Source organism: Cladophialophora immunda (assembly GCF_000835495.1).
Source record: "Cladophialophora immunda strain CBS 83496 unplaced genomic scaffold supercont1.1, whole genome shotgun sequence".
In the NCBI taxonomy this organism is placed as follows: Eukaryota; Fungi; Ascomycota; class Eurotiomycetes; order Chaetothyriales; family Herpotrichiellaceae; genus Cladophialophora; species Cladophialophora immunda.
Window position 1 is genome coordinate 6,423,640 of NW_015622541.1, and position 14,169 is coordinate 6,437,808.

The 14,169-nt window shown below is 52.3% G+C and overlaps 2 protein-coding genes across 2 annotated transcripts; one reads left to right on the forward strand and one right to left on the reverse strand.

Moving 5' to 3' along the window:
• Nucleotides 1-933: 933 nt before the first annotated feature.
• Nucleotides 934-1,779, reverse strand: PV07_01887 (uncharacterized protein; the record flags this gene model as incomplete). The annotated part of the gene is made up of 1 exon (XM_016388461.1): nt 934-1,779. The coding sequence occupies one exon, from the start codon at nt 1,777-1,779 to the stop codon at nt 934-936; it is 846 nt and encodes a 281-aa protein (XP_016255389.1).
• A 7,786-nt stretch (nt 1,780-9,565) lies between these two features.
• PV07_01888 (uncharacterized protein) lies at nt 9,566-12,018 on the forward strand (the record flags this gene model as incomplete). The annotated part of the gene is made up of 13 exons (XM_016388462.1): nt 9,566-9,712; nt 9,769-9,988; nt 10,044-10,138; nt 10,202-10,334; nt 10,389-10,670; nt 10,723-10,862; nt 10,920-10,950; nt 10,996-11,070; nt 11,116-11,356; nt 11,408-11,562; nt 11,617-11,760; nt 11,818-11,872; nt 11,928-12,018. The coding sequence occupies 13 exons, from the start codon at nt 9,566-9,568 to the stop codon at nt 12,016-12,018; spliced, it is 1,809 nt and encodes a 602-aa protein (XP_016255390.1).
• Nucleotides 12,019-14,169: the final 2,151 nt, after the last annotated feature.

A 14,169-nucleotide genomic window follows, 5' to 3' on the forward strand; every position in this document is an offset into this window, starting at 1 on the left:
AATTTGGTGCTCAGAATTATTGTGATTGAAAGTCCGCTGTCGAGGGGCGTCTGTGTGCGATGAACAGTTCATGCCCAAGACGAGGACCAGCCATATTTATACAGAAGTGATATAAAGCTGCCTGTCCGGCGGATGGGGTGCTGCAAAGGTCTGTGTTACATCTCCAGGAGGAAACATGACCAGACCGTTGACGCTAGACCAGGCAGAGGGGAATATGGATGTCCTGGATAGGTGCTGAGAATAGAATCCTGCCCAACGAGGATGGAGATCTGTGGGAAATTGTCGAGACTGCGACTCACACACTTGGCCGCGTCTGGGGAAGAGAGCGAGGGAATGGGTCGCATTCTCGGATTCGCGACCAAACGGCGCGCTCAAGCGAATTTGCCCTGGATCAGCATGATGAGCCGCGTGTGTGGCTAAGACGAAGGATAACGCAAAAGTCCGAGAATAGGCTCAGGTTCTTGGATTCTTCGATCAGGGGGAGATCGAAGGGATGAAGTGACGAAGTTGGGGATATCTGGGGCTGGTCATTCAACACACGAATAACAACGAGAGGATGCTCGGATATCGGAAACCGCACCGAATGGGGAAAGGTCGGCAAGGCTGAGCGATGGAGATGCTGTGATGAGGCTGTCTGAGGTTTGGGGCCAAGTGCCTAGGCATGCACTAGAGATGCCTCAGATGCTGGCAAATTCGTGATCTGTCAGTCGTTCGAGACTCCAAATCGTAATGAGCGGATTCGCAGGTCAGGATGGATGCTTCTTCTATACTTTTCCGCTCTCAGAGTCGATATACACACTTCAAATGTGGAGAGGCGGAGGTCGTCATCCAGCTTCCCCTTGTTAATCCGGTGACCAGACTATGATCCTCCCCTCTACAAACAGTGAGGATGGAGCTAGAGCCCAACTTGAAATCCAGAAGTGCTTGTTATCTTCATTCCCCTACTAGTAAGGTCTCTTGCATGGTGTGCCAGTGTTGGGCACTGGTTGCGTCATATGTCAGATACACAACGTCCACAAACGTCTTTCCATCTTTGCGGTAGTTCAGTCCCGCAAGGACATCGAAGAAGAGCACCGGCCCGCGATCAGTGGTTCCAGATGGATTTCCTTCTGAGCCAAAGACCGCGAGCCCTTCTTCAAGTTCCATGGCTCTTGCGGCTACACAAATCAGTTCGGCTCGAAGCCACAACCCTTCCTTGGCCCCTGTCAGACGCATCAATTCAAGAGCTTTCCTTCGGACAGTGGAGTCCCGACATTTGAGCGCAGTAAGGTAGAGGGGCGCCAGGAAGGACATTTCGAAGGAAAAGCTCATGGCTTCCTCCTCGAGTGGAAATTTCGTGAGGCCCTCCTCTGCCGCGACTGTGATCCCTTTGAAGTCACCTAGGTGCTCTTCGTGGTTTGTCTTGGATGGATCGAGACTCGCGCAGGCACCGATCTTAGTAATCAGGTATTGAGCTCTTAGTATTAAAAGCGCTTGTGAATGCTGATCCGCACTCATCGCCGGTTGGGTGATGAAGTGTTCCAGATTCCTTCGCCAACTCTCCACCAGAAGCAGGGCAGCTTGTTGCTCTCTTTCAAGAAGAGGGTTTTGCGCAGATATATACTCCGGAGACGAGCTCGAATGCACCTGAAAGACCTGCAACCGCAAGCCCTGAACAAATTCCAAAATCTTGTGTAGACAGTCCCTTGCTCCTTCTATGCTAGTGAACGCCGGCAGCTGACCAGAGCTAGACAGTGGGGAACGATTCGGGGACGGCTTTGGTAATGTATACCCAAACATACTTGCGAGAAGCCAAAGTCGGTCGAACAATCTCGCCAGGCTCGGATCTATCGAACTTGTTCCGGAAGCGGACTCATTTCGAATAGCTTCTGCGACCATGCTACATCCTTTTGAGATCAGAGATACTCCAGCGCTGTCATTCATTCGGTAGAACTCAACGCAAACAAAAATGACACACGACAGAAGAGCGACATGAGCCGCTCGTGGTGTGCACGGCTCATGTAGAGATTGCGACAATGTTACGATGGATTTGTTGTAGTATCGGAGTGCTTGTCGACAGTGGGAACAGACGCAGTCCGACGCGTGATCCGAAACACCATTGTGCCCGTGTCTGAAAAGATTTCCGAGGGCAAAGATTCCGTTGCGGACGGTGGGTTCGGTATCCGCGGCTTGCATCATCTGCTTCTGCCATAACTCTGCGTCAAAGGCGCCCCCCAGGATCGACGCAATTCTGTTGGTGTAGAAGCCGTATGCTTGCCATTCCGATGGTGTAGCGCGAAAAGCTGAGAGCAAGGATGATGAGGTGTTGAGGGGTGGCGATGATGTTGCCTTGGAAGGGGTTGCGAGTACTTCTTGAACCAGTGATAGCTGGTAACCCTCACACGTTCTGCCTGCTTTGACGCACCTGGCGCACGAAGGTCTTTCTAAGCCACACTTTACTCGCCGACGCTTGCAAGTCAGACACGCTGTGCGAGTTTTTGGACCGTGCCTGCCCAGGCTAATACTGGCCATAGCATCGTCCTCGGCTGTTCAATAGAGGACGTGAAATAAACAAAAGTGCGAAGTGGCCTCAGGGCGATTTGAGGGGGTAATTGTAGTGTAATGAATAGCCTCGCTAAGCCCTCGGGGGCCGTACGCAGCAGGGTAGGGGGAGCTAGCCAGGTGTGACAGGCACCAGGTCACCTAGAGAGTAGGTACGGAGCACATTGCATCAGTTTTCCAGGTACCTTAGTGGATGGAGATCGCTGTTTTGCGGATATGCCGGTGTTCCGGCTCATAGCCTAGCTGATAAGGGCGAAGCCCCGACTTCTGGCCTCAAGACTGAGACAATGGTGTATACACGTATGTGCGGCCCATACACCGTGCTCTCGCCAAGAGAAATAAGCAGCACAGAGAGCACTTTATAGTTGCATCTATACTCCAGCTAAAGAAAATACAGTATAATAGACCAAGACGGATCTCCCTGGGGTGCCTAGGTACTAAGGCGAAGGGAGCCAGATTAGCCTTCCCGATTCTCTGTGCTTAGGGAGGCCCGAGATCCCAGACCAAAACTTAGATTGGGGTTCCTTTGAGGAGCTTGAGGCTTAGCGAGAATGTCCCTGTAACGCATCTTACAGAGCTACTGTGTAAGTAACTAAGCGCAGTGCACCGAGCTTACTCCTTGAGTCAGGATTCAAATTAGCCGAGGGTACTGACGCCAAGGCGCCAAATCCATATACATGCTATCTCTTGGAAGCCCTTCGACTTCGGGATCGCGATGTATTTCCAGTCGGTACCTAGGTAGTCCGCTGGCGAACCATATCTGATACCCGATAAATCTCAGGTATCTCACAGTGTGGCATACCTAATCAAGTAAATCTCAATCGTTTCTCGTATGTAATTATCTTCCTGGCCAGCACACCTGCAGACCTTGAAAAGGTCTCCGAGATATTGATACACTTGCGAGATGGGGACTTCGGGATCTTCTAAAGCCAAAAGTAACGTATCGTCCAAATCAAAATATACTTCAGAAACCGCAACTTTCACTCCACGCTGCAAAAGACTGGTTTCGGCAATACGGTTTGCGGCGACCCGCAGTAGACCTTGTCCCCCGACAAGGCTGTAAGTATAAGTAGCGACCAACCGTTGGAGGTTCTTCAGGATCCTGAGTCGTGAGTAGATTTACTATTTGAAAATGATCAACATGTCTGTTCCTTCTCCAGTCATGAAGGCATGGCGATACACGTCCACGACGGGCGGGTTGGAAAAGAATCTTCGCCTTGATACCAATACACCACTTCCAGATTCTGCCGCCCAGCTCGGACCCGACCAAGTCTTGGTGGAAGTGCACTACGCTGGCCTCAACCCGGTAGACTACAAATTTGCCGAAATCCCTCTTCTCAGCCGACTGCTGGCCCCGAGGCCCGCGACACCGGGCTACGACTACGCCGGCAAGGTCGTCGCCGTGGGACCGAATTCGGGGAGAGTATCTGAAGATGAACTCAAGGTTGGCCAGCTCGTTTACGGACGACTGGGTGGACCGAGTCGGTACGGTACGCTGGCCCAATATGTCGTGGTTCCGAGAGACGGGGCTGCGCCGTTGCCAGAGCATGTCAGTCTCCGAGACGCCGCGAGCATCGGCACCGCTGGGTTGAGTGCGTACCAATCCATCGCCCCGTTCGTACGGCAAGGCTCCCACGTCTTCGTCAACGGAGGCAGCGGCGGCACCGGGGCCTGGGGCATTCAGATTGCCAAAGAGCTCGGCTCCTACGTCGTCGCAAGCTGCTCTGATAGGAATGAGAAGCTGTGCCGGGACCTGGGTGCCGACGAGGTCATCGACTACCAGACCACAGATCTACTGCCCGCTCTTCTCAAGCACGACCGGCCGTTCGACCTGGTCATCGACAACGCGGGCAACTCCAACGCCCTCTATTGGCAAATGCATCGATACACGACGCCGGGGGCGGTATTTGTACAAGTCGCAGGCACTCCGAGCTTGGAATTCATGGTGGAGTGGTTGAAGAGGCTTCTGTGGCCTTCTGATCTGGGAGGCGCGCAGCGGAAGCTCCTCCACCTCCGAGTCAGAAACAAGTACGCGGATTTTGTCCAGATGGGGAAATGGCCGGAAGAGGGGAAGATCCAAGCCGTGGTCGAAGAGGTGGTCCCATTTACACAAGTGCCGCGAGCGATTGAGATGTTGAAATCGCACAGAGCCAGAGGGAAGGTTTTGATCAAAGTGTCTGAGGGCGAGGTCTAGGAAAAGAGCAGGAGTAGCGAGTGAGACCTTCACCGCGGCTTGCATTCCCACTTCATTGTTACCGTATTGCCGAAACATATCAGCACCGTTGGGATTTCTATTGGATAGTCAGCATAGTTCAACCAATCACCATCTAAGTTTGTACCTAGGAAATACAAATACCGTATTGTCGGTTGGTCGCTAACGGCGAGTCCCACCGTGGGAACTTGTGCCTGCGATATGGTTGGGGGTGGGTCAAATTGTACATCGATGCTCAAGCCCCTCTTCCAACGTCAAAGGCCATAAGAAGGGCAAAGATGTTTCGATTCGACCGTCTCTCACTCCAATGGATCGTCCGTGAAGCAAACGTCGAGGAAAATGTCCCAGGCCGAGTTCGAGTCGGTCATCACAAAGGCTGTGAGCGACAGAGCCGTCTCAGGAGCTGCATGCGTGGCTGGGCGCAGAGACGGTACCAAGTTTTGACGCTTGCTCGAGGTAGTTGCGGTTTCGCTAACGACGACGTGATCCCAGGCACGGTCTTTTACGAAAAGGCTTTTGGCAAGACAGGTGCTGAGGCAGATGCTCCCGAAATGCGACCGGATACTGTGGTGTGGGTCGCCAGTTGTACCAAGGTAGGCTGACTGAATACTCGGACAGACAGATGAAGAGGAAGTCGAGTTCTTGGATTCTTCACTCAGTGACTAACACTGGATCTATTCTTCTTAGTTGCTCACGTCCATATCGGCCTTGCAGTGCGTCGAGCGCGGCCTGCTGGACCTTGACAAGCCGGTCTCGGAAGTCCTCGCCGAGTTCAACTCGCCTGACGTCCTAACTGGATTCGACGAAGGAGGAAAGCCGACCTTGCGAAAGGCCACCCGAATCCCTACCCTCAGGCAAATGCTGTCCCATAGTTCGGGCCTGGGATACTACGGCATGGCCCCCTTGCTAAACAGGTATTGGAGTGACGTCCTGGGGAGAGAAGCAGACTTTGCCAACAGTTCTGTACGCTACAGCTGTGACCTGCCCCTGCTCTTTGAACCCGGTGAGCGTTGGGAGTATGGCGGATCAATAGACTGGGTGGGCAAAATGGTGGAACGGGTGAATGGGAGCGTCAAACTGGGAGAATACATGAAGAACAACATCTGGGATGTCTTGGGGATGGCCTTGACGACTTTTCGCCCGCTGGAGCACGACAGTGTGATGAGCCAGATGGGTCGACGAACCTCGCGAGACAAAAGCGGGAAAATCACCGTCGACGCCTCTGGCTGGTTCCCCATCGTGCCAGACTTGGAAGATGACTATGGTGGAAATGGAATTTACACGTGCGCCAGCGACTATGTCAAAGTGCTCATGTCCCTATTGGTCGACGACGGCAAGTTGCTGAAGTCCGAGACCGTGGTGGAATTCTTCAAGCCCCAACTCGAAGATGGCCGACATATCACGGAATATTTGGTCAGGGGACCTCATTCATCGGCGCTCTTGTCGGGTCTGCCTCCAGACACTCAATTCAACCATGCGCTTGGTGGTGCGTTGGTCATGAATCCGGTCGAGGGCCAATACGAACGTGGCACCATGTTCTGGGGAGGCCTGCCAAATTCATTCTGGGTGAGTATAGGTCTGCCCGCTAAAACTCGACTGTCCTAACTTGGCTGCGCCGTACAGTTTATCGACCGAGTCCGCGGAGTCTGTGGCATCTATGTGTCGTACTTGTTCCCTCCTGGTGACTCGATAACTCAGGCCCTGAACACTAGTTTTCAGAAGTTCGTACACGCCTGCCCTTAGAGTTGTGATGTTGGGGTATTGGCCAGCCATCAGCGAGATCAGGCTCCTGGGACTTTTCTCGGCGATGCGAGAGGCTCTTGTCTCGACTTTCGTACCGGGGTCTTTTAAAATCCCATGGATTCCGGATCTTGGAAGATGCTAGTCCAATCCATGCCGTCAAAATCTGAGGCCCCAAAGCTTTCTGACAGCAGAATTTCAGATAGACTATTCAAATTGGACACCGTCTCGAAATCAAGTGGACCGGCTCCTGGTGCAGCGAGCTCTGCAAGACTTGGTGTATGGGCAGTCTCGGCCGATGCGGACAGCTGCATGAGGCCAGATCCACCATTAGATGGCTCGATTCTGACCGAGGCTACGTCTGGGTGCGAGTCTGTCGTTCGACTTGCTTCGTGCCCTTGGGTCGAATAGTTCATTCTGCCATGGGGATAGAGGATCTTGTTTTGCTCGGCGTCGTTTTCATTGGCTCCGTGGTTACCAGTCCTCTCTCGCACAGTTTCTATAAAGGAGATGGCGTGACCAGCAGAAGCGTATACCTCCCGAAGCTGCAACAAAGCGTGCATCGCCTGGCGAAAACCTTCCACGGCAGCATCGTGACTGTCAGTGTCGTTGGATGTGGTGTCTTTGACATGTTGGACTGCGGCGGCAAGGAGTGCCGTCACACCTATCGGTGGGACGTGTTTCAAGAGATTCTTGTCGCCAAGGTACTTTGCGATCTCTGTAATTCTCCGGGCCCCATCTCTCAACTTTTGTCTTGACGAATCGTGGAGTGAGTGAGCGGCCGAAACTGTGGGATGTTTCAATGCCATGAGCGGGCGGTGCAACATGCTCAGCGCCGTATGATAAACCATTTCCAGTACCGCCGAGTGCAAGCTCACAAGTCGACAGTTGCGCTCGGGTTCTATGTCAATGGCTCCGCTGAGCCGCGAACAGATTCCCTCACCCCACTCGATGATTTCCTGGTCACGAACCATAAAGTCCGACATGAACGCCTCGGAAGTTCGAGGTAGGAGCATCATCATCGTTTCTCCAGTGGTTGTGCGACGATGCCCACTAGCCAGATACTGTGAGTCGAGCACACGACCGAGGAGTACGCACAGCTTCATGTGCTCGATGGATAGCTCGATTAATATTTCAGGGCGGGTGACGATCCCCGGCGCTGGATAACCCCTCAATGCTCGAGAGAAGAGTTGAGGCTCGAAATCGTCCGCCGTGAGGATGGCCAGGTGGTCTTTATCGTCCCTAATGCCGCTCGGCCGGCGTTCACTGAATGAAATCAATTTGTCTCTGACATAGCAGCACCACCACAGTCTTCTCCTGGAACGTTGCTGCTTCGCGTCGAGTCCGACCAGTTCCGAATCTCGGTCGAGGCCGACTTCATAAGCAAAAGATAATGCAATTATCATCCAGTAAACGCGGCCTTTGGGGTCGTCCGGCTTATCATACCAGTACGTCATCAGCACAAGTACCTTGATCAATGTGAGTAGGTCGTTTTCCACATCAAAATCAACCAGGAGCTTGAGAATCAAAATCAGCACGGATAATCTTTGCGGAGTGACTGTGTGGCTTGCCTTGACTCTTTGAAACAGGCACTTGCGTGCATCCAACTGGCTGTTGAATCCCTCCTTCTGTAGAAACTCCATACTGACAAAAGACGCAGCTGCAAACATTACAGCTTGATACAGCACCACACTTATCTGATTTGACCTAGGGTGGTCGTTCAAGGGTAGCATGATGTCTTCAAGATCTAGAAGTGGTAGAAAAGGGTGCACATAGTGAAGGTAGCTACGCATAAATTCGCGCTGTACCGCCGCTGGCGGCAGCGCGAACGCTTGTTTGTGTTCCAAGAATAACAGCGATTCAGCATCGAGCGTGGGCCTGAGAGGCTTGAGAAAGGCAGGAAATTCGGATCTCGTAGATGTGACTGAGGGCGACGCCGTAATGTCCGCTGTTGTGCCATTGATAGCGAGATCCACATTCGCGCTGTTCGTAGCTGGAGAGCGTCTCTGGGCCTGAGTCAAGACATTCCTGTGAGATTCGACTGGCAGACATGAGTACCGAGTTGGAAGACTAAGGCACTGGGAGCAAAACAACTGACCTGGCAGCAAAGGCAGATGATTGATGAGAGCATAGTCCGAGGATTGTGACGTTGCAGACAATGAGCCGCCAAGTCTAGCCTCTTCTACTTGAGATGCTGCCGTCCCGTGAGTATCAGTGTCTAGGTCCAAGCAATGGGCTTGCGCTTCGAAGAGATGGACTCCGATTGGTGGATATGTCACTTCACCACCTTGCGCCAGCCCCTTCCTCTTCCTGGCATGGTTGACTGTGCATTCGTTCTTTGCCCTCGTACAGTTCCCACAAGGCGTGCCGCTGGTAGAGACGTCGCATTTGACTTTCCTGTTGCGACAAGGAATGCACGCCTTGGGAGCTCTGCGTTTAATCATATCGGTGGACAAGGTTGGTAGTTAGGCAACGCCTGAGAAGTTGAAGCGCCATTTGCTCTCGAAATGGTTTGCGTATCCTCCTCGACGCTTCAAACGGAAGTGGGTTGTATCGCATGAGGTCCTCCTAGTGCCAAGTCGAGGAGGCTCGACCTAACCGTAAGCGGCTACTGTAGAACGGACCTGACGCCGAATGCCTCGGTGGGAGAGGCGCGACGGCAGTGTTGTCCCAGCAACAGAGCCGAAATCTCAGCCTCGTTTCCTTTAACTGGCTCAGACTTAACTTTCACTCTCAATCACGACATGTTCTAAGTTGCAGTCCAGGCGTTCTGTCGGCAAGGGTTCGGCAGTACGTATCAGCACTCTGCGAAGCCTGTCCATTTTGGGGGGATTTGGATCTACTCCAATGTAGCATATCCGTGGTCGCGATGCGTGTGGCCATGGGGATTACCCCAGAGCCTGCGTAGTCCAGTTGGCCGAACGTGGTCTCTCATCTGGGGCAGTACAAGTGCGGGGGCCGCTGACAATATGGTCCGCTGTATGGCGTATAAGAAGAGAGGCTTTCTGACTTGAATTGAGTCGTCTTCTATCCTTGGGCCAAAAAACCCTGTTACTTGGACGATCGCGCGACATGACAGTCTCAAAGGAAGAGGTGCACCCCGAAAGTGTACACGATGAGATCTCGAAAACCCCTGATAAGAGGAATGCGTCTCGCGAAGATGAAATCCGGGCATATGAAAATCGCAAGCTGGACTTCCGCACTGTCATGGCCATCATTGTATGAAACCCTCCCGCGACGTGCATTTCCCCCAAGCCTTAACTCATAACCGCCAGTCTCTCGCTTTCACCTATGAAGCCAGCCTTCTTTCCTTCGTCCTCCCTGCTGCGGTCCTTTTGACTATTGACAACGACATTGGCCCGTCGACTCAACTCAACTGGGTCGCTACCGCCTGGTCTTTGGCTTCAGCAGTCACCCAAACCATCGCCGGACGCTGCAGTGACATATTTGGACGGAGGAATTTCACCCTCGCTGGAAACCTGTCATCTCTCATCGGTATGTTCCCTTGTAGGACAACCTCGACACTGAGTCATGACTAATATGTCTCCAGGATGTGTCGTTGCTTGTCGGTCGGTTCGATCAGTTGACGTGAAACAAGGTCTGCGCTCATCATATAACAGGGCAAATACCATTACTACCGTCATCGTCAGAACCACTTTGACCGCAAGTATTCGTCTACGCAGTTCAGAATTCTCTAATCAACGCTAGGGCATTGGATCGGGATCTCAACTACTCGCGCTTGCTTGTGCAAATGAAATAGTTCCCAAGAAGCGTAGAGGCCAGGTCTTCGCATTCCTTAGCATTGCCGCACTTCCAGGTTCTGCCTTTGGTTCAGTCATCGGTAGGTTGCGGAACCGGTCGCCAGATACGGGAACTGACACAAATTTAACACCAGCCTACGCCCTTGTCGCCAATCTCAACTGGCGATGGACTTTTTACGTCGGTATACTCTCAAATGGCGTTGCCCTGATCCTGGCTGGCATCTTCTACTGGCCGCCGGGATTCATTGGCCTACATCCCGAGGGCAAGAGTCGTCTACAACAATTCAAGGAGCTCGACTTTGTCGGGTTGATCCTCTTCGGTGGCGGTTTGACGAGCTTCCTTCTCGGAGTTTCATGGGGTAACAACCCATACCCGTGGCGCAGCGTAACTGTTTTGGTTCCTCTACTATTAGGAGGTGAGCAACAAGACCCGATTGGGGATTGACTTAATAAACTGAAAATCACCAGCTTTGACCGTTATGGTGGCCTTTCCCTTGTGGGAGATCTTCAGCTCCGACGATATAGCCAAATTGTGCCCGCCGAAGCTCTTCCGCAATGTCAGAGAATTCTCACTGATCCTCGTGGTTATTTTCGTATCTGGAATGCTGGTGAGGCTTTGCGGACATTCTTTGAAGATTTAAATTCACTGATACAATTCTGTTCAGCTTATTAGCCTTCAAGTCCTCTGGCCTCAGCGTACGTTATCCCCATCACTCTTAGGCTCAAACTGACGACTCTTAGAGGTCCAGCGGCTGTTCACCACTGTATCGAGAACTGTGGGATGGTACAGTCTTGCGTACAACATGGCAGCCACTCGTGAGTGCTCTTCCACATCCTCTTCGATGACTAAACGACCTGCAGTTGGCGGTAGCCTCGCCGGTGTCTTGTTTGCAAAGATCAAGAAAACCAATTGGCAGTTCTTCTTTGCCACCGTTGCGCAAACAATCTTTATATCATCGATTGCTTCCGTCACTCAGCACACTGCCGCCAGAGCAATCGTTCTCGTCGCCCTTGCGGCGTTCTGGGTCGGTGCTTCGCAGCTAATGGGAATCCTCCTGATACAATTCGGTGCCGAGGATCGTCACATTGGAGTTGCCACAGGGTGATTGTCGTGCCCTGACTTTGTACTTGGAACCTCGCTCATGCTTTGCAGCTTGATCGGCTCGGTCCGATCGACCGGCGGCGCCATCGCGATTGCGATATACGGGACTATCATTCGCGACAAGGCGACGAGTGACATTGTGCCTAGAGTTGCAGCCGCGGCAGTCGAAGCTGGCCTTGCGCCTTCGGAGGTGCCGTCTTTCATCCGTAATCTCCCTATTTTCCTCGTCACAAGGTGCAGTTTGTTGATTATGCATACAGTGGCTTTGACTTCTGGTTCGGCATCGGCGCTCGCCTCCATCAAGAACATCACTCCAGCTATTATTGCTGCCGGGGCAGACGCGATCAAGACCGTCTATGCTGAGGCATTCAAACTAGTTTTCCTCGTCAGTCTTGCTTTCGGAGGTAAGCTGGGTACCATTGGGTTTCGACTGAATATTGCACGACGTTGACAACATTTAGTCATCTCTTGCATTACCGCGGTTTTCGTTCGAAGCGTGGACAAGTCGTTAACTGAGTGAGTGGTTTTCTGTCCCAATACGAAGATACAGCTAACTCGGATCCCCCCGCAGTCAAATTGCTGTAAAGCTGGACGCTCCGCATCTTCGAGGCCATGGAAAAGGCAAACCGGTGATTCTGCATGAGAAAGTGGGTGAAATCTGATCGAATTATTTCGCAAACCTGGCGGACTTGGTGCGCAGTGGCGAGGGGCAAAAGAGAATGGGAGGATTCAGAGCCAGATTGGCGCGACAGCGCCTTTGACACCCAAAAGCGCCTATATCAGAGCAGGCTAGAGTGTGATATATCTGGAACACAAAGAATAGTCCCTATAGACTAAATTCCGGGGCCCTAGCAAAGATCGCTCTCATCTTGCGCTTTTGTACCTACGACACGGTGATGAACCAATTTCTTGATCACATTTGGCATGAGCTGCAGCAAGAAAATTGGACCCTTTCCCATTCTTGTGTCCTATTGAACGCCGACAAGGTGCACTCTGCCAACACCTTTTTGGATCAATGGGCACTGATGCGTACTTGTCCTTGCATTGTCTAGTCTATTGTGATGCAGTGCCCGGAAACAGGGTTATACTTGGTTCTGTTCGATGCTCTGAGGTTGCCAGGCAGAAAGTTGCTCTACACCGCTTGCCAACCACAGTCGGTGCTGACAATAGCTCCATTCAGGTAGTCCGCATCATCGGAGCAACTGAAGGCCACAAATTTGCCCAACTTGTCAATATCGACCTGCCCCGGGTTCAGCTTAGCGACACTGAAAGCCAACTCTCTCCCTTCCTCGTGGACCCCGTTAGTATAGGCGGTCCTGATGTTGGTGTCCATCATCCCAGGCATGATTATGTTCGCACGGATCCCTTTCGTTGCATAATGAGCCGCCGTGCTGCGAGTGAGGCCGACGAGAGCGTGTTTTGCGGTGGTATATGCGACACCAGCAATCCCCCCGCGCAATCCGTTTATTGAGCCGATATTCATAATGACACCGCCCCTGGGATCGGGCCTTCCTTCCCGCAGAAACTCCTGCACGGCGAACTTCGACATTCGCACGGCAATCATGAGATTTATACTAATCACTCGATCGAAGAAGTCCAAATCCACATCCCCAATGGGAGCAAAAACGTCCATAACTCCGGCATTGTTGATCAGAATGTCGAGAGTGCCAAACTCGGCTTTGGCCACTTCGACCAGCCTCTGGGCGGCGCCCACGTCTGTCAGATCGGCTGCAAAATCATGGATTTTGCCGATGGACGACAACTCCATTTTGGCTTGGGTGAGCATTCCGGCATTGACATCGTTGATGACAACAGCTGCGCCGGCATCTAGCAGCGCCTTGGCGATAGCCTTTCCTAGCCCTCCAGCAGCACCGGTGACTATGGCGACTTTGGAAGAAAGCGGGCCTGACATATTTGAAGATGGAAAGTTGAGAGAGTTGGGTTGGGGTGCAGTACAAGAGCATGTGACAAAGCCTGTGATGAGAGGCACAGATGACATATATGTACATATGTATATATGGTCTTCCCACAGAAAGGGTGGGATACGTAGCTAGGAGAAGCGGGGGTGGTAGATAGACCGCCGGCTCTCAAGTGTTAATATATGCCTTTACATCTCCGAACCCCCGAAATCCTTCCTCCTTTGCCGTCAAGCTTTGCCTGGCACTTCTTAGTTGACTCTTCCGATAAGACTTCATCTACCGGTGGATAGTCATCTGGCCACCCTCCTTTACACGTACGACTTCGGGCCCAGGACGTAATGTCCGGTGCCATAGAGTGAAATATGTTGGGGGAGAGGTAATAGTAACCCTGATAGATGGGATAGCTTGATCTTCTGTTAAGATCATTCCTTCAAGGTGCGCAAATTGTGCTGAAGCTGTCTTAGATGTCGGCTGAAAAGGGTATGAAGCCACAAGGCATAAAGATAGAATTCCTCGAGAGATCTGGCTCCTGGTGATTTACGACCCTCAACCAAGTCGATTGCAGCAGGGAGCGTTCAGAATACAATTCTTGCAACTTATCTGGCCACTCCCGTGGTTGTCTTGAAGATGGTCGCCGCACGGGCGCGTCGACCAAGGTTCTGTTGCGAGGCAGCATGACATCTTCTCGTTGCAGCAAGAAATCTCCCAACTACGCGGGCTGGATGGAGCAGTATCAGAGGAAGTCAGCCTCTCCGCGGAAGAAGGCAACAGCGACGAGAGCCACTGCTCCCGCCACCTACAGGTAATGGACTGACATAGCTAGTTCATCTCAAACACCGGTATAGTTGTCGGTGTTCGGCCCTTTTGTTTTGGTCCCAATCCATAATCATTCTC